Source organism: Camelus dromedarius, chromosome 3 (genome assembly GCF_036321535.1).
Source record: "Camelus dromedarius isolate mCamDro1 chromosome 3, mCamDro1.pat, whole genome shotgun sequence".
NCBI classification, from domain to species: domain Eukaryota; kingdom Metazoa; phylum Chordata; class Mammalia; order Artiodactyla; family Camelidae; genus Camelus; species Camelus dromedarius.
In genome coordinates, this window is record NC_087438.1 from 28,556,591 (window position 1) to 28,579,340 (window position 22,750).

A 22,750-nucleotide genomic window follows, 5' to 3' on the forward strand; every position below is an offset into this window, starting at 1 on the left:
ACTAACAAACATAACTGTATCCAGAAACTTACGTAACTATGCATCCCTCAAGTACAGAGCACTGAGTCATTATACTGAGTCTCATATGTTGAAGTCCAATGTAGATTTAGATCAGCAAGGGCTTTTATACAAGTAAATGTAAGCTGAGACCTGAAGGACAAGTTAGGAGTTAAGAATAGCTATTAACTATATTTGGGGAATGCACTCAAAGGCTGGTGAGGCAGTGCAGATCATGAAACCCCCTCAAGGTCAAATTAAGCACATTATCCTTAACACAATGGGAAGCTACAAGTTAGGAAAGCACAGCTTGGCCACATTGCTGTATTATGCTAGTTTTCCCACAAGTATTTTGGATACTGGGGTCACCCTTCCAAAACAGAATTAACTCAACAGCTCTCTTTCATGTTCTCACTGGTGCTCTAAACCCCTATTCATGCAGGACTCACAGAAACCTCCCAGACTACAGGTGAATGTTATGAAATTCAAAACCAAGTTATGCTATGTTAATTCATTATATTCTTCACATCATCTCCAGCGTTGTCTGCTTGAAGAAATCCCAGAATTCTGCTTGTTCCTTGTCCTCCTAAGCAGTGCAACAACCCAGTTCAAAAGTAGTGTTCTAAAAGAGCTACTTAAGAAGTCGTCCCATTCCCAAACGTATAGTAAATCATTGATACCACAAGCCTATTAAAAATACCTTAGCACACCAGATATTTTTCAAAACCAGAACATTTATTGCGCAACTAATGATTGAAATCTTCAAGATGAACTGGATGCTGCAACAGCTGCCCTCTTGGGTTTAGGTGTTGTTCCCTCACGGAATCCATGCCTGCACCACGTTAAAAACAAGAATGGTTACTTCAGCAATGTCTACATACATGGTTTAATTTTTGTTAAAACATTTTTACAAGCTTATCTCAGTAAATGTTGAAATCAATACTGAATTCATATGTTCAGACATTTATTTTTACAACATCACTGATAAGCTGCAGTATTTTAAATAAAATACTTCCTTCTCCTTCAAGATAATCCATTTAGGGGATATCGTTAAGTACAACTGACAAAAAGGCAACTTATTTGGGGGTACTAATCACTGGGCCACTTATTTCTCCACTGCTTTTTAAGATTCCTAAGGTATTTGTGAAAATGGCTTCTTAAACCATGAACAAGAGATCCTACTTTCCTTTAGCCAGTCAATGCAAAATGTTTAATGGTAGGTATTTTCTCAACTGCTTAACTATACAGCTTAACTCATTTAATATTCACACCTACTCAAAGGAAACTGCACAGGGACAGACAGGTTAAAGATGGTTTCAGCTCATGTTCTTAATTCTCCCACTGAACTAGCAGACCACTGACCCCTAAGCCCATACTACCATATGATGGTCTTAAATGCAAAGAAGGAAAGTGCAAAGAAAGGTCACCTCAGCACATGAACACAAGCACACTTAAGGGTGTTTACAAAGCTCCAAACTGTCTTGTGATCTTTTAAAACCTGAAAATCTGGAATTGAGTGGTAGCGGTTAGAAATTCTGCTAAATATCCTATACTGCACAAGACACGCCTGCCACCCAACAAAAAAATCACCTCAGTTCAGATCTTACATGGGTTAAGCCCTCAAGAGTTACTACCACTAAAATGCAGTCCCTCTGTAAGTCTAGGTCAGAGCTGAAATTAAAACTCTAAGGCTTGTCTTTAAGCAACCAGACAGTAAAACTTATTTCTATACTAACGCAATAGCAACTATGACACTATTCTAACCAGATTTACCCAAAGCCACAAAAGTGAAGACCTCATTTATGCACAATTATCTTGCCAAACATTGGTAAGACTGAAATGCAGGGACGCTAATAAATGTCATCACATTCTCGAGAGTCTAGCTCAAACTACACTCCAGACATTTGTAGCTCATATTTTTGTTTACTGAAAGATTAGTAAAATCTAAACCAACTCATCCGAAGCTTATGTTGGCAGAAGAAAACAGTACCCTGCAACATTTCATCCCCATCCACCAGGGTAGTTGACAGGGTTGTTACCCAACCTCACAGAACCAACTAATATTGAAACAAAACTGTACCTGAATCTGCGGTATACAATTTTTAGGTGCCTCATTCGACCGGTCCCGGTGGTATTTCGTCTTTTAGCTTTAGCACTCCAGTTATCTAAAGAACAAACTCAGGTTAAGGTTCTAAACGGTTTTTCCTACACATCTTCTCAAGATACTTAAGAATGTCTTCTTTGGGATTTAAACCCACTTCAGCAGCATTCAGAAGCAAAATTTTGCAAGAGACCAAAAAATGTGCAAAGCCATGCCCCGCCTAGGTACAAAACAAACGAGATTGTTCTCATCCTCACAATACATCAACAGTCTAATAAACATTATCTTACACTTTCTCTTTCGCTTGGCAGGGTAGCCACATTTGCCACAGGTCGACTTCTGAAGATGGTAGGCCTTAGAGCCACATCGGCGGCACAACGTGTGGGTCTTATTCCGACGCTTTCCAAACGATGACGTTCCCTTCGTCTACAAATTAAAGGGTAAACGATTCTAAAACCTAGTAGTTTCTAGACAAATTCTTATGTTTTCAGCTTTAAAAACTACTGGTAAGATTCAATGACAATCACAAGGCCTCTTCTTAAATGTTGAAGCTCGCCACAAGAGTTGCTGTCTTCTAATCTGCTACATTATTTAAAAAAAAAAAAAAAAGCCTTAGGTGAAAGACGAGACAATGTGGTTTTCCTACCCTCTCCTACTTCAAAACCTAAGAGCTCCTGCCAAGGACCACCGCCAACTGATACCCTTGCTTTCACAGCCAAACACTCTCAAACCGTATTTCTTCCGTCAGTTCTCATTCGAGGGCATGACTGTGCGGGACCCTCCAAAGGTCAGACAAAAGCAAAGGGCCTAGAAGAGCTGGAGCTCCACGAGTCCTAACTGTGCACCCCCAGATAATTAGGAGCCATTCTTTTGGCTCTTGAGGTCAATCACACATCCCTTTCCTGTCCTCCGGCTCCCCTTATTGAAAACTCCGCGGGGCCCCCACGGATAGCAAAGAGCGGGGCGCAGGGGGCGAGGATGGAAGCTGATTCCACGAGCTCCTGCACACAACTCACCATCGCGATTCTGCAGCCGAGGGCAAAGAGGCCGGAAGAGAAGGTACTTCCGCTATATCGCGCTCAAAAGCTTCCGCCCAGGAAAGTACTTCCGGCGGAGCGCGGTGCACCGTTCTCAAGCGTCCGTCGCCGCAGTGTGGGTGGGGCAAGAGGAGGAGCCGGAGGCAGGCGGGGCCAATAGAGGGTTCAGCAGGGCGGAGCTAACAGCTTCCTGGGACCAAGGTGGGCGTATCCCCGCCGGACTCGCACTGCAGCCTCCTTTAGGCCGGAACTCGACTCCCTCTCCTGCAGTTGTTTCCCTCCGGCTTTCGTGCTTTCTCAGTCAGAGCTGGGCTACATCCGGTCCCGGAGCGGATGGAGAGCCTGGAGAGAGGGGCTACTCTGCTTTGGGGTTCCCGCGCGGTTTCATCGCTGCCGCCGTCTGTGTCGGGGTCGGGATGGGACTGGAGTCCTAATCCGAGAGAAACCAATTTGCTTCTCCAGGTTCCTCCTCACTCCGGCCGGAAGCTTTTGGCTCACGTTGATGCTCACTAGGAGGATGGAGGCACGACCGGCCTTTAAGGAGCTGGGCTCAGAATATTGAGAGAAAGGCAAATAATGTTTTTTTCTAACTATAGTAATTTAGAGGCAAATCGCTTGATCCCAAATCTCATTATGCCAAGGAATCACACGTGGAATTTGTTAAATACAGTTTCCTGAACTCCAGCGTGAGGAAATTGGTTCAGCTGCTTTGGGTAGGGCGTGGAAATCTGTACTTTTTAAAAAACACGTAATAGTCTTAGTGTTGGCGGTTCCTAGACCTTGATAAACGCTAATCCAATTGTAACCTTCTTACCTGGGAAAGCCCCTACCCTTGCAAAATGATTTAAAAAAAAAATCCCATCATTTAAGAGTTAATAGGGAAAAACTATCCTAAGTGTGCGTGCTTTTAAAGGAAACAGAATTCATAACCTGTCACTTGTGAAATATTAGCAAAGGTGGTTGACTAACCACTAAGGGAACAAGATCGAGTCTGGGAATTAGAGGTTTAATTTTGACAGGTTGACAGTTGATTGGTGCTTAATCAGTACTAGACTCTTCCAGGAGCTGAGAATAGAAGCATGACAATGTCCTCATAGTCCCCCTCCTCATGGAAGTGGTAGATGGAGAGTAGGGGATTGAGGGGGAGTGCAGCCTGGGAGAAAGAAGGCCAATATGAGTGCTTGGACCAAACTGCGATTCAGGGGAGACTTTCTGGATTAGGCGTTGTGTTAGTTCCCCATTACCATTCTAACAATTAACCACAAACTCGGTGGCTCAAAATAAATTTAATCAACTAGTATAAAGTTTCAGTTATGCACGATGAGTTTATTCTAGAGATCTGTGGTACGATATTGTGCCTACAGTTGACAATACTGTGTTGTACACTTAAAATCTGTTAAGAGGTGGGTCTCCTGTTAAATGTTCTTAACACAGAACACATTTATTATCTTATAGTTTTAGTCAAGCATGATGTAGGTCTCCCTGGACTAAGGAAGTGTGGACAGGGCTGCATTCCTTTCTTCAAGGCTCTGCAGAGAATATGTTTTCTTGCCTTTTTCAGTTTGTAGAGGCTGCTGATATTCCTTGGCCTCTAGCCCTTTTCCATTTTCAAAGGCAGTAAGAGTTTTTCACATCACATTGCTCTGACTCTCTTCTGTCCCCCTCTTCTACTTTTAAGGTCTTGTTGAATTAATTCAACGAGAAAACCATTAGATGGAGGTGGCTCTAATGCTTTAGTGGCCTAGTAAGCAAACCAACGTTTAGGCGCGTAAATGCCTCCAGGTTATGAAGCGCTAAGGACAATGATCACAGCCAACTAGTCTTTAAGCCAATCAAATAATTTCTTTTCTTTGCTTTATTTATGAAGTGTGGCATAGAGGTGGAATGCTACTAACCACTTCTGGTTTGCTACTGCCCTTTTTGAATCAATTTTTGCTCAAATAAACTTAACATTTGTAATATGTCTGAGTTTATCTTTTAACAGCCCCTTGGCCTCACCCAGACAATTTTCTTATCTCAAGGTCAGCTGATTAGCAACCTTAATTGTCCTTTGCCTTGTAACCTAGCAGATTCACAGGTATGGGGATTAGGACATAGTCATCTTTAGGGAGGATCATTATTCTGCCTAGCACAGTATTGTGAGAAGTGAGATCAGTGTAGACATGTTGAACCCAAGTTTGTGTGCCTGGTGCACAGTGAGGCCACATAAACCGAAACATTGGCATTTGGAGCAGAGAAAGGTTTATTGTAAGGGCCAACCTAGGAGAATGGGGCGGTTCATGCTCAAAAGACAGGAACTCTCTGATATTTAAAGGCAAAATTTGAGGTGAGGGCTGTAGGGTGTGTCTTTCTTCTGATTGGTTGGTGGTGAGGTAACAGTGGTGTTCCAGGGATTACGTGCTCAGCCTAAAGCTTCCTTAGGCTTAGCCTAAAGCTTCCTTAGTTCCTTTAGAAGAACTCAAAAGTACATATCAGATTGTAATGTGTCTCTATTGAGGAGGAACCAAGGAACCAGGACCCTGCATTATTGCCACACTTAACTGCTTTTTCTTTGTTTCTGCCTTCCTCCACTTCCCTAATTAGTGACTTTGTCCTTTGGAGCTCAGGGAAGGTCTAGGAGGCTGAAGCGTTTCCTACAAACAAGAAAAGGGGGACGCGGAAATACTTGTACCCAGGAGGGCCCCACAGTGTCCTGCTGGGTTTCAGAAAGGGTAGGACAGGTAGCAACCATCAAGGAGCCAAACTGTGTGGCAGGCACTGTGTGAGAGTCTCTTTTGCCCCAGACATTCCCCAAATTTGTAAACATCAGAGTGAAATATTTTGCCTCCTCTCCCTTTTTGGTGTGCTTAAAATCACACCATTCTGGCCCTGGTCAAGTAGGCCCGTGGCTCTGCAGAGGCCTATGAAACCAGTTTAGAACCTCCAAGTTTCTATTCAAATGCCAAGTTTAGCTCAGCAGTAGATTGACTTCTGAAACAGATGATCAATGCTGTTTCCTAGGTATTGGCCCTATGGCATTTCGCCTTTTGGCAGAGAGTGATGAAGACTACGTAAATCCTGCATCTCTGATACAGTTCAAGTCTCAATCACTGGGACTTGCAGTAGACCTGCCTTTTTTTCCCCTATGATAGATGAAACAAAATTACTGCTGAATTTTCTCTTAAAAACATCATCTAACTTAAATTCCTAGATGCAAATAAAATTTTTACTCCTGTTGTATTGGATTTGATTTGAGGGATCTATTTTCAAATCTGCATCTCCTGGTCACCCTCCCCCATCTCACTTTCATTTGCATTCTAAGCCTGTGCAGTGCAGATTTCCTGTTACCAAGGAGCTGAATTTAAACTTCCTTCCCTAAATTTAATCTTGCTGTGAAATATCCAGTTCAGATAAAGACTTCTTCCCATCAGCTGTGAGATCTCCTTGAGCAGGTTATGGGAAAGGAGAGTATTTAGAGGGGAGCAGCGGAGGGGAGACGGGGTTTGAGAAGCTGGTTATTAGAATACCTTACCAACCAAGCTGAATACAAAAAAAATTGGCAAGCTTACTAACATTGCAAATCAAAATGTTAGTATTAGATAGGATGCATCTTTTGAAACCCGTATCTTTGTGACGTATTAAAACTCTTAACCTGAAGTTAATTTTTAATGTCATATTAGGATTTTCTTATTCTTTTTCAAACTTAGGGACACCAGAATTTAATGAATCATCACCCTTGGTTCCTAATACATGCTCAGCATTGGTCCTTGCATGGCCTTCTGTCATTTACATGTTTAACTGTTCACTTTTTATAATACAATAAGCACCTATAAACTTATCCCCAGATGATATCCTATGTCTTACTCCACGATCTTCCTGTCCTCCAATCCCATCCCATCCCCAGCATCCCCCAACCAAGGTAACCATCCTTCTGAATTTCATTTCCTAACTTTTCATTTTATGTAATATATTGATTCCATGTATATTCCTAAAATGTGTATTATGTGTCTATTGACATTATTTTGAACTTTTGAACAAGGCAGGGGTGTAATCTGATTTTTTTTGCTGGGAGAAAGCTCTTACAGCTGACTTGTTGCCATTTCTGTGGGAGGTAGTAGGTATTCCTATCATCCAGTGAAATAAAGAAGAGAGGTGATGCTTTCAGGCCATGGAAACTCAAGTTATTATAACATTTGTTAATTTAAAAAAAGAAAAGAAAACTCCCCAAAACTTTCTTGTTCTTTTCAGAATTTTTAAAACATGAGAATATAGAACCACCTCAATCTATGGGAGTAAACAAGGAAGATTTTTTTTTTTTCCTGGAGAGAAACAGCCTGAAACTCCTGAGATCACCAAGTCCTTCAAAGAGAAAAAACTCTTGAGTCTTTCACGGACAAGAAAGTTAGTTATCAGGAAACTGCTTGGTCCTCAAAGGAAGACAAGAAGGAATGCAATACACCAAAGTTCACATCGCCACAATCAGTTGAGAATGTTGAATATGAATTTCCAAAAACTATTGAGTATTTACAGTATGGACAGAGATACTAGCAGCCAGATGATTCTTTATACTTAGGAAAAGAGGACTATCTGGAATCTGTTGGATACTCTGAAGATGCAGAAACCACCGTGGAAGAGGAGGATTCTGATGACCCAGAGTGCATTATCTATGATGGCAAAGAGGACTCTGTGTATTCAGAAACCACGGAGTTCTCTGATGAAGAACAGAATGATGAGGATTCAGAAGCTGGCGTGTCATTGGAGGAGGAAGAGGAGAAAAGACTGGAAGGTATGGGAGTGATGTGTGTGTAGTTACTCAGGCGACTTACCTCTAGGTTGCCATGACATAAAGGAGAGAGGGGCTGAGGATGGGCACCAGATGTCAGCAGAAAAAGAGCTACTGAGAAATTACTTGTCCCTCTCTAACTGGGGATTTTCTCAGGAGTAGGTGGTGACAGAAGAGCCTGAACCTAAAAGTGGTGGTCAGATAAGCAAAAGTAAATATTGATTATCAGCTTATCTGTTTTTGCAGTCACTTCCATCATACATATAAGAAGTTGCTAAGCACTAATTTTAGCTGTTACCTCTGTTCCTCAGATTAAGCCTTTTTAGACATTTTTGCACCGTTGTGACCAATAGAAAATAGGGATTTGGGGCCTGACTGTGGAAGTGGAAACAGGGGAGGAGTTTGTGCTGAATGGGTAAGATCCCAAAATATTGCTGCTTGGTTGGATCCAGTCCCAATATTACCATCTTGATGAAGAAAATTAAACTGATATGTTGAGTGTGAATATTTCTTAATGAAAATTCAAAATATGAGCAATGTTTAATTTTTGAGACATATTGTCATGGGAAATAAACATCAAGTTCCGAGTAGAGAGGGGGAAGGTAACTACTGACTCACACTGAGTCCAAATTCTGGGGATTCATAATCTAGTTATGGATCAGAAAAGAGTAATTTCCTGCTCAGCACACCTGGAAGTAGTTACTAGGGTTGCTGTAACAAAGTCGTACCACAAACTTGGTAGCTTAAACAGTAAGCAATAGAAATAAATGTATTGTCTTACAGTTTGGAGACCAGAAGTCTGAAATCAAGGTGTCTGAAGGGTTGGTTTCTTTTGAAGGCTGTGAAGAAGAATCTGTTCCTAGCTTCTGGTAGTTTGCTGGAAATCTTTGGCCTTCTTTGGCTTGTAGAACCATCCCCCGAGTCTGCCTTCATCTTCACCTGATTGTCTTCCATGGTGCTTATCTCTCTGTTAAAATTTCCCCTTTTTATAAGGATAGCTGTATATACCAGTTTCAGACCATCCAAGGATTTCTTAGAGTTACTTTTGTCAATTCTTGAAATCCATACTGTCTCTTACGTCTGTTGTATCTTCTAGGCTATTTTTATAGGAGATCCAAGAAGCTTGTGCTAACTTGCTATCCATCAGGAACAGAAAATGCTCTCTGATTTCCTTTCTCTACTAAGAACTATCTCTGTATTCCCAAGAAGTGGCTAGAAGATAAATTATAAAGTGGGAAATCAAGAGAAATTAGGTACAACGTGTAAATTTTGAGAAAACCTTAATGAAAATAAAATCTTCCATTTCTCCAAATGTTAGCAAGAAATAGCATTTAAGAAAGAAATCAGTATCAACCTAGAGAATTCCTCATACTTATGTATAATGAAGCATCAACAAGGCTTTTCATTGCTGCATACAAACATTAGCCCAAAACTTGGAAAACCTAAATGATCATCAGTAGACAATGTTTAAATAAATAATGGTTCTTCCAAACCAGGAAATACAATAGATTAGCTAAAATGAATTAAGTAGGTCTCTGTATATACTGACTTGGAAGAATTTGCAAGGAATACAATTGAGTGAAAAGAAGTTAAAGGGTCATTTGGAATAATATCATTTAGAAACTAAAATGGCATCCATTAAACCAAACTGTATTTCTATATATGCAAGCATACTTATTACTTGCATAGAGAAAGGATGGGAAGGAAACATACCATACCATATTGACATATCTCTTAGAAGGAAATTGATGTATCTCTTAGAGTTGGCAGAGTGGTGAAAGGGAACTTTCACTTGTATCATTTCACCTTTTTTTCCCCAATGAAAATGTCAATTACTTATTTAATTTTAAAAGCCAATGAAGGAAGCTTGGATGCTGAACATAACATTCACTGACTATCTTCTTTCCTACAGAAAGAAAAAAAGTGTTTAAAGATGTCCTGTCCTGTTTGAACCTGGTTAGGAGCAGAAAGCTTCTGCCAGATTTCATTAAGCAATTCTCCTTAGACTGAGGATGTGGGTGGATGCCTGAAACTCCAGGTGACTTAGCCTGGAATTTCCTGATGAAAGTTCAAGCACTGGATGTGACAGCCTGAGATTCAATCCTCAGGCAGAAGGTTCTGGGTGAGAATGGCAAAGGGGAATTGCTGACTGGATCAGAGGATTTGGAAATTAGAGAAACGGAAACCATTAATCCCCTTGATGTCCTCTGTGCCTCTCTGCTGTGTTCAGACAGCTCTTTGCAGTGCGAGATCATGTCAAACATGTATCAATGCTAGTTTGCTCTTCCCCTGCTACTGCCAGATGCAGAAAACAACAAAACCATTTTGATGCTGAGTGCCATGAAGGACATTGTGAAGGAGCAGTCAACAAGGGATACAGAAAAGTTTCTGGCTCTCATGAAGATGCCTGTCATCTCTTTTGTGCGTCTAGGATACTGTAGCTTCTCCAAGTCCAAAATCCTCAACACACTGCTCAGCCCTGCCCACTTGAAATCACACAAAATCTTTCTCCATCAGGATTTGCCTGTTCTGGTGCTTCCCCGGCAGATCTCTGATGGCCTGGTTGAGATAACCTGGTGTTTTCCTGATAGCGACAGTCTGAGGGAAAACCCCAGTTTCTTCCAGAAGCCTGTTGCTGCGGCCAACCTTCGTGGAGATCTAGAAAGCTTTTGGACACAGTTTGGTTTCTTGATGGAAGTTTCCTCAGCTGTGTTTTTTTTTCACTGACTGCCTAGGTAAGAAGGAATGGGACTTGCTAATGTTTTTAGGAGAAGCTGCGATTGAAAGATGATATTTTGTCTTCAGTCCACAAGTCGGGAGAGTGAAGAGGCTCAGATTTTCCACAGGATCCTGAAGTTGAAGCCGTCACAGCTACTGTTTTGGGAGGAGGAGGAAGCTGGGGAGAGAGGGAAGAACATGGAGGGCCTTCAAGCTGCCCTCCAGGAAGTGATGTCCTGTTTATTCAGATATGTGTATGTGGAGGATATGGCCTTCCTGGCCAGGGAGTTGGGAATGCAGGTAGACCAAGACTTTGAGAACATTCGGGATTCAAGTTTCCCCTGGTGAAAACTTGGCTGGAACAGCTGAAGATGAGGGACAACAAAGACACAGTCAGCCAAAAACTCATCTGAAAGCCCCAATGAGATGTCTGTAAGAGAGCCTGGGGCTATATGTGAGATCAGCCAGAATATTCAGAATTTCCATCTTACCTCAGTATTCATGCCTTATCTGAAAAACTCCCACCCTTTACCAACCAGAATTAGAGGTTACTTTAACCATGCTTCTTTGAAAGCCCCCTGGATTATGGGCTCCCACTTTTGATCAGAGCAGAGACCTAAGTGGTTCCATCCTTTGCCCTTTCAGAATACAGGGGCCCACAGTCCAAGGAAAAGTTTGGGGATTCAATACTTCCAACCGCAGAGATTTTATTCTGGTGAAAGATTTATGAAATTTTCGAGAACTGCACAGGGACATCATGTGGATAGGACTTTTGGGAGACACCAAGACCCATTTCTCAACGTGTACAGGCCTGGCCCAAGAGACCACAGACAATGGGAGCCCTTGAAAGGTCTGGGGCATTGGTCTCCCAGGTAGGTCACCTCCATTCTCTGGGTTTGCAGCCAGCAGGAGCAGTTGGAAAGTCACAGCCTAGGCAAGCCTGTGCATGGGGAACACAGCCAACTGAGGCAACTGGAAAGTTTATGAGAACAACATCCCATATTAAAAATCCTCACCCTCAAGCCTTTCGACCATGAGGAGCCAAACAAAAACCCATAACTGCCTCTCAGCAAGGAGCCAAGCTGAAGACACAAGGTGGACCTTCAAGTCCATCTTTCCAAATGGGATTCCATCCCATGTCCAAAAGCACATTTTTGCCCAGCTCTCAGTTCAAATCCAATCAACCCAGGTTATCCCAGGTCAAGCACTCCCAGCAAAACCACTCCCAGTCTGTGTTCTCTCAACCCAAACCCACTCAGACAAGACCCCCTCAGCCCCAGCCAACCCAAACTGAATGTTCTCCATCCACTCAGTCCAAGCCATCCAAGTCCCAGTCCTCCCCAGGTGAGACTTCTCAGCCCAGACCCACTCAATGCAAGTCATCTAAGACCAGTCCTTCACCGGCTCAGGCTTATTACCCAAGAGCAGGGCCCAAGAGGGTAGGGAAGCATTAAAGTGCTTACTCTAGAGACCTATGAAGTGTATCCGTTGCCCAGTCCTTGCCTGTCATATATATAGTCACTTGAAGAAGAGTGGCAGCGATGGTAAGAGAGTACTATCATTAGCTTGACACAGAAAACAAGATCTGCACAGCCTGATTGGATATCACGAAAGTATCTGTAAGAATTGTGTCCCTACAAAAGAGGAAAACTATGAAAAGAATAAAGAATACAATCAAGCAGTAAATAAATGAATTGAATCCGACCTTGAATATTAGGTAATATATAACCTGAACCCTGGTAATGGGGGCTGTAAGACAGTATCACTTGGAAAGAGTGGGGATGAAGCCTCTAATTGCAAAGTGAACATAAAGTAGGGTGCACATAACGTCAGTGTTGCAGGAAAACTTGCCCTAGATGTTGGCTGCTCTAGAGGTGTCTTGGTTAAAAATTTTTTAGTTCTATATCAGCTGCTAAGCAGATAAACTTGTTTGTGATAATAGCACCAAATCACACTCATTTGACCTTTATGTATAGAAATAATGAACTAACAAACAATAAAATTAATTATTTTGCAGTAACTTGAGAAATGATCTGTGTATGTTTCATATTTTAAATATTTGTAGTAGTTAAGATAATTTGGCTAATAAGAGGATCTGCTATATTAGCCTCATGACTCCAACTTAAAATATATAATTGATTTTTTTAATTTTAGAGTTGTGATTTTTTTTCAATTGAAAAGATTATGATAGGTTTACAAAGTTTGTAAAAAAGCATTGAAATATTTAAGAAGACTTGAGTCACACAATTAAAAATTTTAATTTATTAGATTTATTATTGTTCTAACCATTTGGTTAAGTTCTGCTAGTGAGAAGCATTAAGTAGAAGGAATATTAAATTTAAAATATTTAAGTGGAGGGGGAGGGTATAGCTCAGTGGTAGAGCACATGCCACATATAGCTGCAAATGAGGATGGGAAATTTCACCAGCTGAGGGCCTGTGCCTCCAGGAAGAAGAGGAAAGGTAGCACTTTACCACCACATCATGAAATACCAAGAATATCAGAGACCCAGAAGAGGAAGTCACCAGATGGCACCCCCAAACCAACATCAAACGTTTATCCCTGTCACCTTAATCATAATTTTTGGCTACTTACAGGATATAAATTATTTTAGTGATGGGGAGGTGTGGTAATTGCCTGAGTTGAAGAGAAGATTTTGAATTGTTTTGCAGTAAAGACAGGATTTTAGATTATTCACTCTTTTAAATAAGATGAGGCTGCTATTGTGATCTGGGTATTGCCTGTTCTAACCCTAAATTATACACGAGGGACATAAAGTTTTTTTATTATTCTATAATGGAAATATAAAATAACTGTCTCTTTAATCCAAGGTGTTAACATTCTTCATACCCTTTTGTCAAATTTCCTTAAATTTTAAAGCAGTGTTTCTATAATTTGAATGTGTGTAAAAAATCACCTGAGGTGGCTGTTAAAACTCTTGGGGCTCCCCACAGAGATTCTGACTCAGTATGTCTGGGGTAGGTCTGAGGGAGAGCCTCTTTTTTTTTTTTTTTTTTTTTTTTGAGATGCGTAGGTAATTAGGTTTATTTATTTATTTATTTATTTTGATGGAGAGACTGGGAATTGAACCTAGGACCTCATGCATGCTAAGCATGCACTCTACCACTGAGCTGTACCCTCCCCGCAGGAATAGCCTTTTAACAGGAACTCTCATTGAAGCAAAAGTCTCTGGGGCCATATTCCAAAAAATTCAGATATAGCCTGGGCTGCAAACCTGTTTTCTGGTGCTCAGAGAAAGATATTTTCATCTGGGCCAGGAATCCAGGTTGGGATAATTTCTGTTCATTATCATTCTTATTAAACTCATTATTCCTCCCCTGCTGGAAAATTGGGCATTTAAAAGCTCCTGTAATTTGATAATGAGGTAGAAACTTCTAGCCATTTAAGATTGGGGCTGTTCTACCTATAGGCTTCTATATCTAACACTTATCATTTTGCCTGAAAATTTTGTATCTGATTAAAAGACATCCTTTTATTTTTCAAAATGTGCTCCTTTCTCTCTTTCACAGCTTAAGACTTGACTTTTTTCCCTTAGACCTCAATCCTTCCTTCCTATTGTCCAATATCACTGGTATATATGATATTATTCTTTCACTAATGGGAGACAACTTTATTAATGCTAAATGCACTATAATTTTTGGCTTGGGTCTTGATTTGATATCCCTACAACTCTAAGCCTCGCAGATAAGATCAGTTTCTCTGGGATGCAGAGGCAGAGAGAAAGGAGAATAGGTGAGGATACTGAGATGTTGTGCATGTCCTCCAGAAGGGACCCTGCTCTCTACCCCCAATCCTGGGTAAACCCCTACAGCTACCGCTAGTTCCCAGGGTGAGCAATAAATACACAAAGAGAGATTCGAATACTGCATGCCTTTAATATCTGTCCCACTTCTCATGAACTGGATTGGGTGAAGGGATGAGGTAGAGGAGGAAATGCTATTAATAAAAATGTGTATCAGGTAATACTTCAAGTATCATTCCATCACAACAGTAGCCTGGGTACTGGGGACAGAGTGACAAGAGCAGCTTGAGGAAGGGCAGAATTTAAGGGACAGGCAGAGGATCAGTGAGATATATGGAGGAGGACTGGATGGGGAAGAGCCAAGAGGGGTGCCTGGAAGCCCTGGATGGGGTGTTTCAAGAAGACAGAGACTGTCTTGGGCATTTTATCAAATTAAGGCCAATTTCCATACTTTTAGACTAGAGCTACTTTTGATGCTTTTAAGATAAAGAATGAGATGAAAGTTTCAGAAACTAGCAGATAGAACTGCCAAAGGATTACTCTGTTGCCTCTTTATTCTTCCTAAACCATATTAAAATTATTCAAATACTAACCATATAGATTCAGATTTGGGTGGCAATTGGAGTATGCTGCCTGGGCATCCTGCTGTGAGAAGCCCTTTGCTGCACTGCCTCAGGGATCCACTGCAGTGTTCCAGAAACTGCACTCTGGTCAGGCTGCTGTGAGCCAGTGACTCAGCATGGTGGGGGTACTGGAGCTGGGCCAGTCCTTCCCACGTGCAGGGACCCCACCAGGCAGTCTTTGCTCTGGGTCCCCTTGTTGGCCTGGCTGTGACTTTCTCTGAGCCGCACTTGTAGTCTGATGCTCTTCTCCCCAGTCCCCCATCCCTTTTCTCTTTCCCTCTGCAGGTGTCAGACCTGCAGGCAGTGTGAGGCTTTTCCCACCCACTCCTGCCCCCTCCTCCCTTTCTGCACCACAGGCTTTTCATGCACTTGAATTCCATCTTAGCATCTGCTTCCTGGAGGACCTGAACTGGCACAAGTTATTTGCAAAAAGTATTTCTTCTTTCAACGTCTGAGCAGTTGTGGACACACCTTCTTCTTCCCCTCCCACTTTGTGAGAAAGCAGACCCTGGGGCTCTTCTCTGTAACTCCTAGAGTCTGGTTCAAAAAGGAAGAAATGCTTTAATCTTTTTAATTATCTGCTTTAGGATGAACATTAATTTTGGATATGGAGAGGTTTTTTTAACAGGAGCCTTGCATGCATGCATGTTTCATCTGCATAAGCACTATTCCTTGCTTAATGACAATACAAGACCACTCATAATTTGCTATTCTCATTTGTAGCCCACAAGAAAGAAGAAAAAAATCATTAATCATGTGATGTATGCCGGGATATTACTTTAGGTTCGTGGGAATCTCTTGGAATTTTGGCAAATTGTGTCAAATATATCAGAAAGATCATTAAGGTAAGAACTGAGACATGCTCCCTTGCGTTGTTTGATTGTCAGTATAGCTTTAGGGAGAAAAGGGCACAGAAGCCAGGCTGGGGAGTGTGAAGATGTGAATGGAAAGTGAGGAAGCAGACACTTAAAGAAGTTTGATTGAAAAGAAAGTGCTGTGCCTACTGGGTCAAGAAAATTGTTTCTTCCTCTCTTCTTTTCCCAAACCCCCTACTCCCTTCCTTTCCCTCCTCATTCTTCTTCTAATTCATCTCTTTTTTTAAAATAGAAGGTAACATAATCTTTGGAAAAAATTTCAAACACTGTAGAAATATATGGTGTAGAAAGTCCCTCATAATTCCACCATCTGGATAGCAGGAGTTCTCAATATTAGCTGTGCGTTAGAATTAGAAGGCGAGCTTTAAAAAATCCTGATGCTGAGCCCACAGCCTGTGTCAAAGAGACCGAGATCTCTGGGAGTGGGACCCAGATATCAGCATTCTTTAAAGCTCTCGGTGATTCTGACATGCAGTCAAGGCTGAGAACCACTGCTCAGCGTGTGGTCTGTGGACCAGTGGCATCAGCATCAGCGCTCAGCAGAATATGAGCTCCGCAGCCCCTCCACCTACTGAATCACAGTCTGCATTCTAACAACATCCCTCGATGTTTCATATGCACAATCAAAATTGAGCAGCACTTTCTAGAGAAAAATCTCTAAAACAAATAAGGAAGACTTTTTTTTTTTTTTTTTTTAATGGAATGAATTTGTGCTTAGAGACTGAGAGGAAGAATCTGTAAAGGGGAAAGAACAGAAAGCATAAGACAGAATGTCATACTTGGCAGGGCAACATTCCAGAAGGGGTGGGAGGAATAGAATTGACAGCCTGTTGGGAAAAAGAACTTTGAAGAGGGAAGAGAATTTGTCTTCTTCTGACATTGAAAGGAAGAGGGAATGGATGGTAGGCCTACAAGTGGCTTGCATGGTTGAGGGGAAGCAAGAAGTTGATAGTGTGGCCTCCTCTGTTTTCTGCTTTCCTCAGGGGAGTAAGGGAGGAGGCCAACTTCAAAACAAATGAACAAAGACGAATAATGGCTTTTGACGTGTACTATGTGTCCCAAAGGGCTTTACATACAGAAACCACATACAGTCCTTCCAATAGCCCTACGACCATTCTGTTATACAGACGGAGACGTCAGTGCTCGGCTGGCTTCTCCTTTGCTGTCTCTACACATCTATCCTGGGGTTCCCTCTCTATTTCTTCACTCCTTTGGTGGCATCACTCAGTCCCCTGACAGTAAATGTTCTCTACATGACTCTGCCCACACACCCTCCCCCCATCTACTTTTCTAGTCCTGACCTGTGTTGTGAACTCCATTCAATTGTCTGATCAACATTTCCATAACATGCCTGATAGAAATCTCAAACTTATCATGGACAAAAGAGAACTCTTCCCAAACTTGTAGCCTTTCCTCCATATTCTCTTCCCCTCCCCAGTTGTAATAACGCCCAAACCCAGGACTTCTGGCAGTGCGTCTTTCCCTCCATCTCCCCCAATCCCAAATCATTCCTTCCTCTTCCAAATCACCAAGAAGTCTTGTCAATTGGATCTCCATAATATTTTGAGTCCACCCACTTCTCTAAGATCTCCACTATTACCAGTCCAATCTAAGCCGCCATCACCTCCTGTGTGGACCGCTGCAATAGCCTTCTACCTGTCTTCTCTGCTTCCACTACTGCCCCCTGCATCCCTGTTTCTGCATTTCAGCCAGAGTGAGGTGTATGTATACACATGGCGATTTTAAAACATATACACAGAGTAGTATCACAAACCCCCTTAATTTCATCCCAGCAACTCCCAAAATTATCAGTTGTCAGTCTTGTTTTAACTATCTCCAGACCTCAACGTTTTTCTTTTTTTCTTTTTCAAAATCATTTAAAAGCAAATTTAAGATGCCATATTATTTCAGCCATGAATATTTCAGGAGATATTGCTAACAGAGGAGGACTTTAAAAATTAAAATCAGAATGCTCATTATATTCTCAGTACCCCTGTGTGCTGTACATATTCATATATTTTATCTCATTTAGTCTTCATAGTGGTCTTGCAGAGAGGGCAGTGCTAGATGATTTCACCTACAAGAAAACATAGGTTTAGAGTGTACTTGCCCAAAGGGCTCAACTTTGAAGCGGGAGTCAAATTCCTTGCCTGGTGCGCGTTCCACGCGTCAGGACTTCTCTTTCCTGTAAGTGTGAGATCTCCTCTACTCATTCCTTAATGTCTTGCATCTCGTGATCTTGCATCATTTTAAGAAAAGAGAAAATAAAAGTGGGAATAATCTGTACTTTCAGATTTTCCCACTTAAATTTTTTTCTTTAAAATTTAGGAAAAACATCATTATACTGCCATCTTCTGGATCTTTTGAAGGCTAACAGATCAATGCCAATATAGGTATTTAAAACCAGGTCTGTTCAACTGTTTCTAATCTGAGGCTGACATATTAAACTTTGCATAATTAAAATTATTTCCTTAGTTAATTGGAAAAGTTCTTTAACAACTTAATACATGTCGAATATTAAGGCTATAAGGTAGATGTATTCAGAGGTCAACTTTTTTAAAAAATTGAAGTATAGTTGATTTAAAGAGGTCAGTTATTTTTGTTTGTAGGGGATGGAAGCAAACACACATAGTTAAAATTTATAAGTAATTCAACCTCCACCTTTGGCCATTAATTTCAACCTCCTCCAATGTTAAGAAGAGCATTTCCATTGCTGATGAGAGCATAAATTGTCACAGTCCTGTGGGAAGGTAATTTGATTGTATATTTAAAAAATATAAATAAACTGTAACTTTGGCCCAGTAAATTTACTTTATGAATTTGTCATACATGTATATTCCTGTTAATGTATGCAAAGATGTAAATATCTTTGTATAAGATGCATAATCTTACATTGTTTATAAAGGACTAGAAAAACCCAGAATGCTTAAATAAATGATGCTACTACACCTGTGCAGTGTGGTTCTATGTAGGTGTCTAAGAACAATGATGTAGTTCTAATATGCTGGTAATAATAACTAATAATAGCCGATATTATAAGAGGTTTGTTTGAAATATTTTGACCTAGAACTGGAAGATTCTATGCAAAAAAAGTGCTCCTTCATATTTTTTTTACTAGCAGATATATTTATATAGCAAAAATTACATTTGCTAGTGCAACATTGTAAATCAACTATACGTCAATTTAAAAAAAAAGAAGGAAAAAAGCTACCTTTGGATTTCTGCCACTAGAAGAGTGGCTTTAAAAACTAGAACATGAAACAAAGTAAAATCTTAGATTCATAATCTATAGTACAATAAGAGAAATGATTTGAGTTCATGTTATATTGTGTGGTTTCTACTCAAGAAAAACTTAAAGTAATGGAAAGAAAAACTTAATGCTCTATGAAATCTATACCATGAGGCTAAATTTACAGTGCAATGTCTTTTTACTTACCTTTGTAATTTAATAATAAAATATTGAAGAGTCGCAGTAATCACAGGTACTTATCAAGTCTTTTCTATGTGCTAAGTGCTGTCCTAAACACTTAGCAGATGAAAAGTCAGTTGATCTTCTCCATAAGAAGACAGTATAAAGGCAGTATTTCTATTTAATGAAATTGAGAGTGAGGAAAGTTAAGTGAGTTAAGTTCAGCACATGGTCAAATCGGGAATTGAGTCCAAATATTCTGAATTCGGATGCAGTGCTCTTTTTATTACACTGAAGTGTGTCAAAAGGGAAAACCATATTGGTGCAAATGTCTGTATTAGAATCCTTGGTAGTATATACGAGGTGCCAAGTACATGCCTGGCATGTTGTAAGTACTCAATATTGACTATAACTCTTGTTATTTTTATTATGTTGAAGGGGTAATAAAGGTAGGTCTCTGAGTGACACGGGTAAGCATCCTTCCCACTGAATCCTCCCACTGAAAATTCTCAATTGCATTGTAATATCTTCCCACTAGTATAAAACATATGCCCCACAAGGGCCGGAGTTCTCTCTGTCCTGTTCATTGCTCTATCGAGAGGCCTATATGAGAACTCATATTAAGTGCTCAGCAAACATTTGACAAACTAGATTGAGAAACCAGAAGTTTTTCTTGTTCCTTTTTTCTCCTTTTTGACTGTGACATGTTAGCCTACTGTTATTCTGCTCTTCCAGATAATTTGTATGCTTTAGTGGTTAGGAAACTTCATGGGATCTTGTTAAACATGTAGGTACTTGAAAAACAATAGCTTGTCAAAAAGCCCCATTGTGTATTTTTATACCCTCATGCATGGACCTCACCTCAGATTTGGTTTGGACATCAGGACTGGTGATGCTATACACACATCAGGGGGTAGCTAATATGCTGCTTAGTTTCTTTCTTGTATCTTTTCCTTACCCTTCTTTTCTCTTTCTGTCCACAGAGTCAGTACCCTTTTCAAGTAGGATTTTTAAGTTGCCCAGCCTGGAGGAGGATGGTGTGAAGCAAAGAATAAATTGTTAAAGCTATAATTTCAGGCCTCATGAGCGATAAATATTGGAATTTATTTAGGGTATCTGGAAAACATGCCTGAAAATTGACATGAGGGAATTTTTTTTGGTTGAAAGAAAACTGAAAAAAGAGAGGGCAGATGACAGAGACCAGGGCACATGGAAAAGTATTTGCAATGACCTAGTGTTGCCACTAATTCATGAGAAATGCTGCTTTAATGTATTGAATCTATCCTAGAAAATCGGGCTCAATAACTCCTTTCATTACCTAGGAGCTTAAATCATCAGTGGCATCTTTTTCCAGACATTTTTGAAAGCTGCTTTCATATGGAATATAAAATGCTTTAGAAATTCAATTTTATTTATAGGCAGCATCATATATTTTATATTCTTGCTGAAGAAATTTAGGGTGAATGGAAGGTCAATTTTATCTTTTTTTTTTTTTTTTTTGTAAACCAAAAGGGCACATCACTCATCAGAGTGCTTGGTTGTTGTGAAAGTGAAAAAAAAAAGTTCCTTGAGCATGAAGGTGTGGGGAATCTATTGGATTAGAAAGGATGACAAGCTTTCTTCTTGAAATAGGCCTAATCAATATACTTTATTGGGGTCATTCATCAATAATGAATCAAACACTAGGTAAAGCTTTCCCTGAGAGAGTTAGAAACTGTCTGGCTGGAGATGAACCCTGGGATCTGGGGTTGTCTATGAACATCACTCATTCTGCAAAATGCTCTAAGCATGGGCCCAGATGCAGGGCATATTTGGTCTTGGAAATTTACTTGTTTGGGGAAACACTTAAATACGTCTGCTGGAACAAGGGTCACATAATCACCCCGTCATGCAATGCTTAATTGTAAAGGGAGTGGGGATGTGATCTCACTGAGTGCAGAGTGTTTCTTAGCAGAGTGTTTAAGGATGAAGAAGGCTGGTTCCTCAGGCTCTAACTGTGAGTGGACAAGGTAGAGTCTGGGCAACAACTGGAGGAGTTGGCCTCAGTCAGGAGCATGCAGAGTTCACTCGTGGTAACAAAGGGTAAGGCAGAGTGCTTGGGCACAGATGTCAGTAGGTGCGTGGATGCACAGTGGGAGTGTGTGGAAGTCCTTTTATAATGGACTCCAAATACTTACTTTTTAAAAGAGTATTAATGATTTAAAAAATTTTGTTTTTTATTGAAATGTAGTTGATTTGCCATGTTAGTTTCAGGTGTATAGCAAAATGATTCAGTTATACACACGTGTATATATATATATTTTTTTTTTTCAGATTCTTTTTTATTATATGTTATTACAAGAACTTGAATATAGTTCCCTGTGCTATACAGTAGGTGCTTGTTGTTTATCTATTTTATATGTAGTAGTTAGTATCTGTTAATCCCAAACTCCTAATTTGTCCCTTCCCTGAGCTTTCCCCTTTGGTAATCATAGTTGGTTTTCTATGTAATGGACTCCATTTTTTCAATGAAACAGAAAGTCATTGATTAAGAATGATTGTGAAATAGTAAATATTGGAAGTAGGAGAGGAAAAGTAAGTATGAAGTAGTTATCCACAAGTCTTTCAATGTAAGAATTCTTGAATTTTTTCAGCCTAAGTTACACTCACCAACTTTCCCCACTGCACCCCCTACCTATCCCTAGCATCCCCATTATCAATACTAAGTAGAAACCAGTAAGATTCATAACAGGATTAACAAGAGAGGAATGTCACAGGGGATAGACATGCAAGACAAACACTGGTTAAGCCCATTACCAATTCTACTAAGCACTACGGGGCTAAGGGGGGGGGGCTCTGTTCCTGCCATTTAAAGTCTTGTTATCACTCAACTTTATGTCCATCCTGTGCCCCATAAGACACCAGGGCTGAGGGTTGGGGCAGAGGCTCCTTTCCTGTCTAGAATGCCTACTTGAGAGCATTCTGAACCAATTTGCTTTGATAGGCATCTCAAGGATTCTGGAGCTCAAAAAGTATGAGTCCAAAGTGGCTTCTAGTAGAGAAATGTGAGGTAGAATTTCTAGCTGCCGAGTTAGGAGCATAAAGAAGCAATACACTACGACCAGAGAGAAAGCAGAGTACACTGGTTCAGTGTAGGTGTGGGGAAGCTCTCGCTCTAGGTTCAGTTTTCTCAGTGAAGTAGAGAAAGAGGTTATTACTGGAGAGTGAGTTTGTGGAAAGAAGTTTAGAAAAAGAGTGTAAAATAGAGTGAACTATCAAATGGACTAGGAAAAGTAGTGTGATTACTATTTACAGGCCCACTTGAGGTTCACGGTCGTGAATTTAAAGTAAGACCCAATCACAGGGTACAGGAAAAGAATAGGTGAACTGAATTTAATGAGGGTTGTGATTTTGATGTGTGTGTGTGCGTGTGTGAGTGTGTGTGTGTGTGTGTGTGTGTATATATATATATATATATATATACAT

At 40.5% G+C, this 22,750-nt stretch overlaps 2 protein-coding genes and 1 non-coding gene across 3 annotated transcripts; 1 reads left to right on the forward strand and 2 right to left on the reverse strand.

Moving 5' to 3' along the window:
• Window positions 1-711: 711 nt before the first annotated feature.
• Window positions 712-3,247, reverse strand: RPL37 (ribosomal protein L37). The gene is made up of 4 exons (XM_011000739.3): window positions 3,115-3,247; window positions 2,389-2,524; window positions 2,078-2,162; window positions 712-829 (listed from the first exon to the last, which is right to left on the reverse strand). Exons 1-4 carry the CDS (start codon window positions 3,115-3,117, stop codon window positions 760-762), a joined length of 294 nt encoding a protein of 97 aa, XP_010999041.1. The 5' UTR covers window positions 3,118-3,247; the 3' UTR covers window positions 712-759.
• On the reverse strand, window positions 910-988 carry LOC116152387 (small nucleolar RNA SNORD72). The gene has a single exon (XR_004136026.1). It is a non-coding gene; the product is annotated as a small nucleolar RNA SNORD72 (small nucleolar RNA).
• Window positions 3,248-3,457: 210 nt separating the features above from the next.
• Window positions 3,458-12,683, forward strand: CARD6 (caspase recruitment domain family member 6). Its single transcript, XM_031441479.2, is given in 7 exon segments — window positions 3,458-7,033; window positions 7,363-7,421; window positions 7,424-7,484; window positions 7,487-7,900; window positions 9,810-10,609; window positions 10,611-10,707; window positions 10,710-12,683. Coding segments are annotated over 7 exon segments (1,749 nt in total). The 5' UTR covers window positions 3,458-6,969; the 3' UTR covers window positions 10,964-12,683.
• The last annotated feature ends 10,067 nt before the right edge of the window (window positions 12,684-22,750 follow it).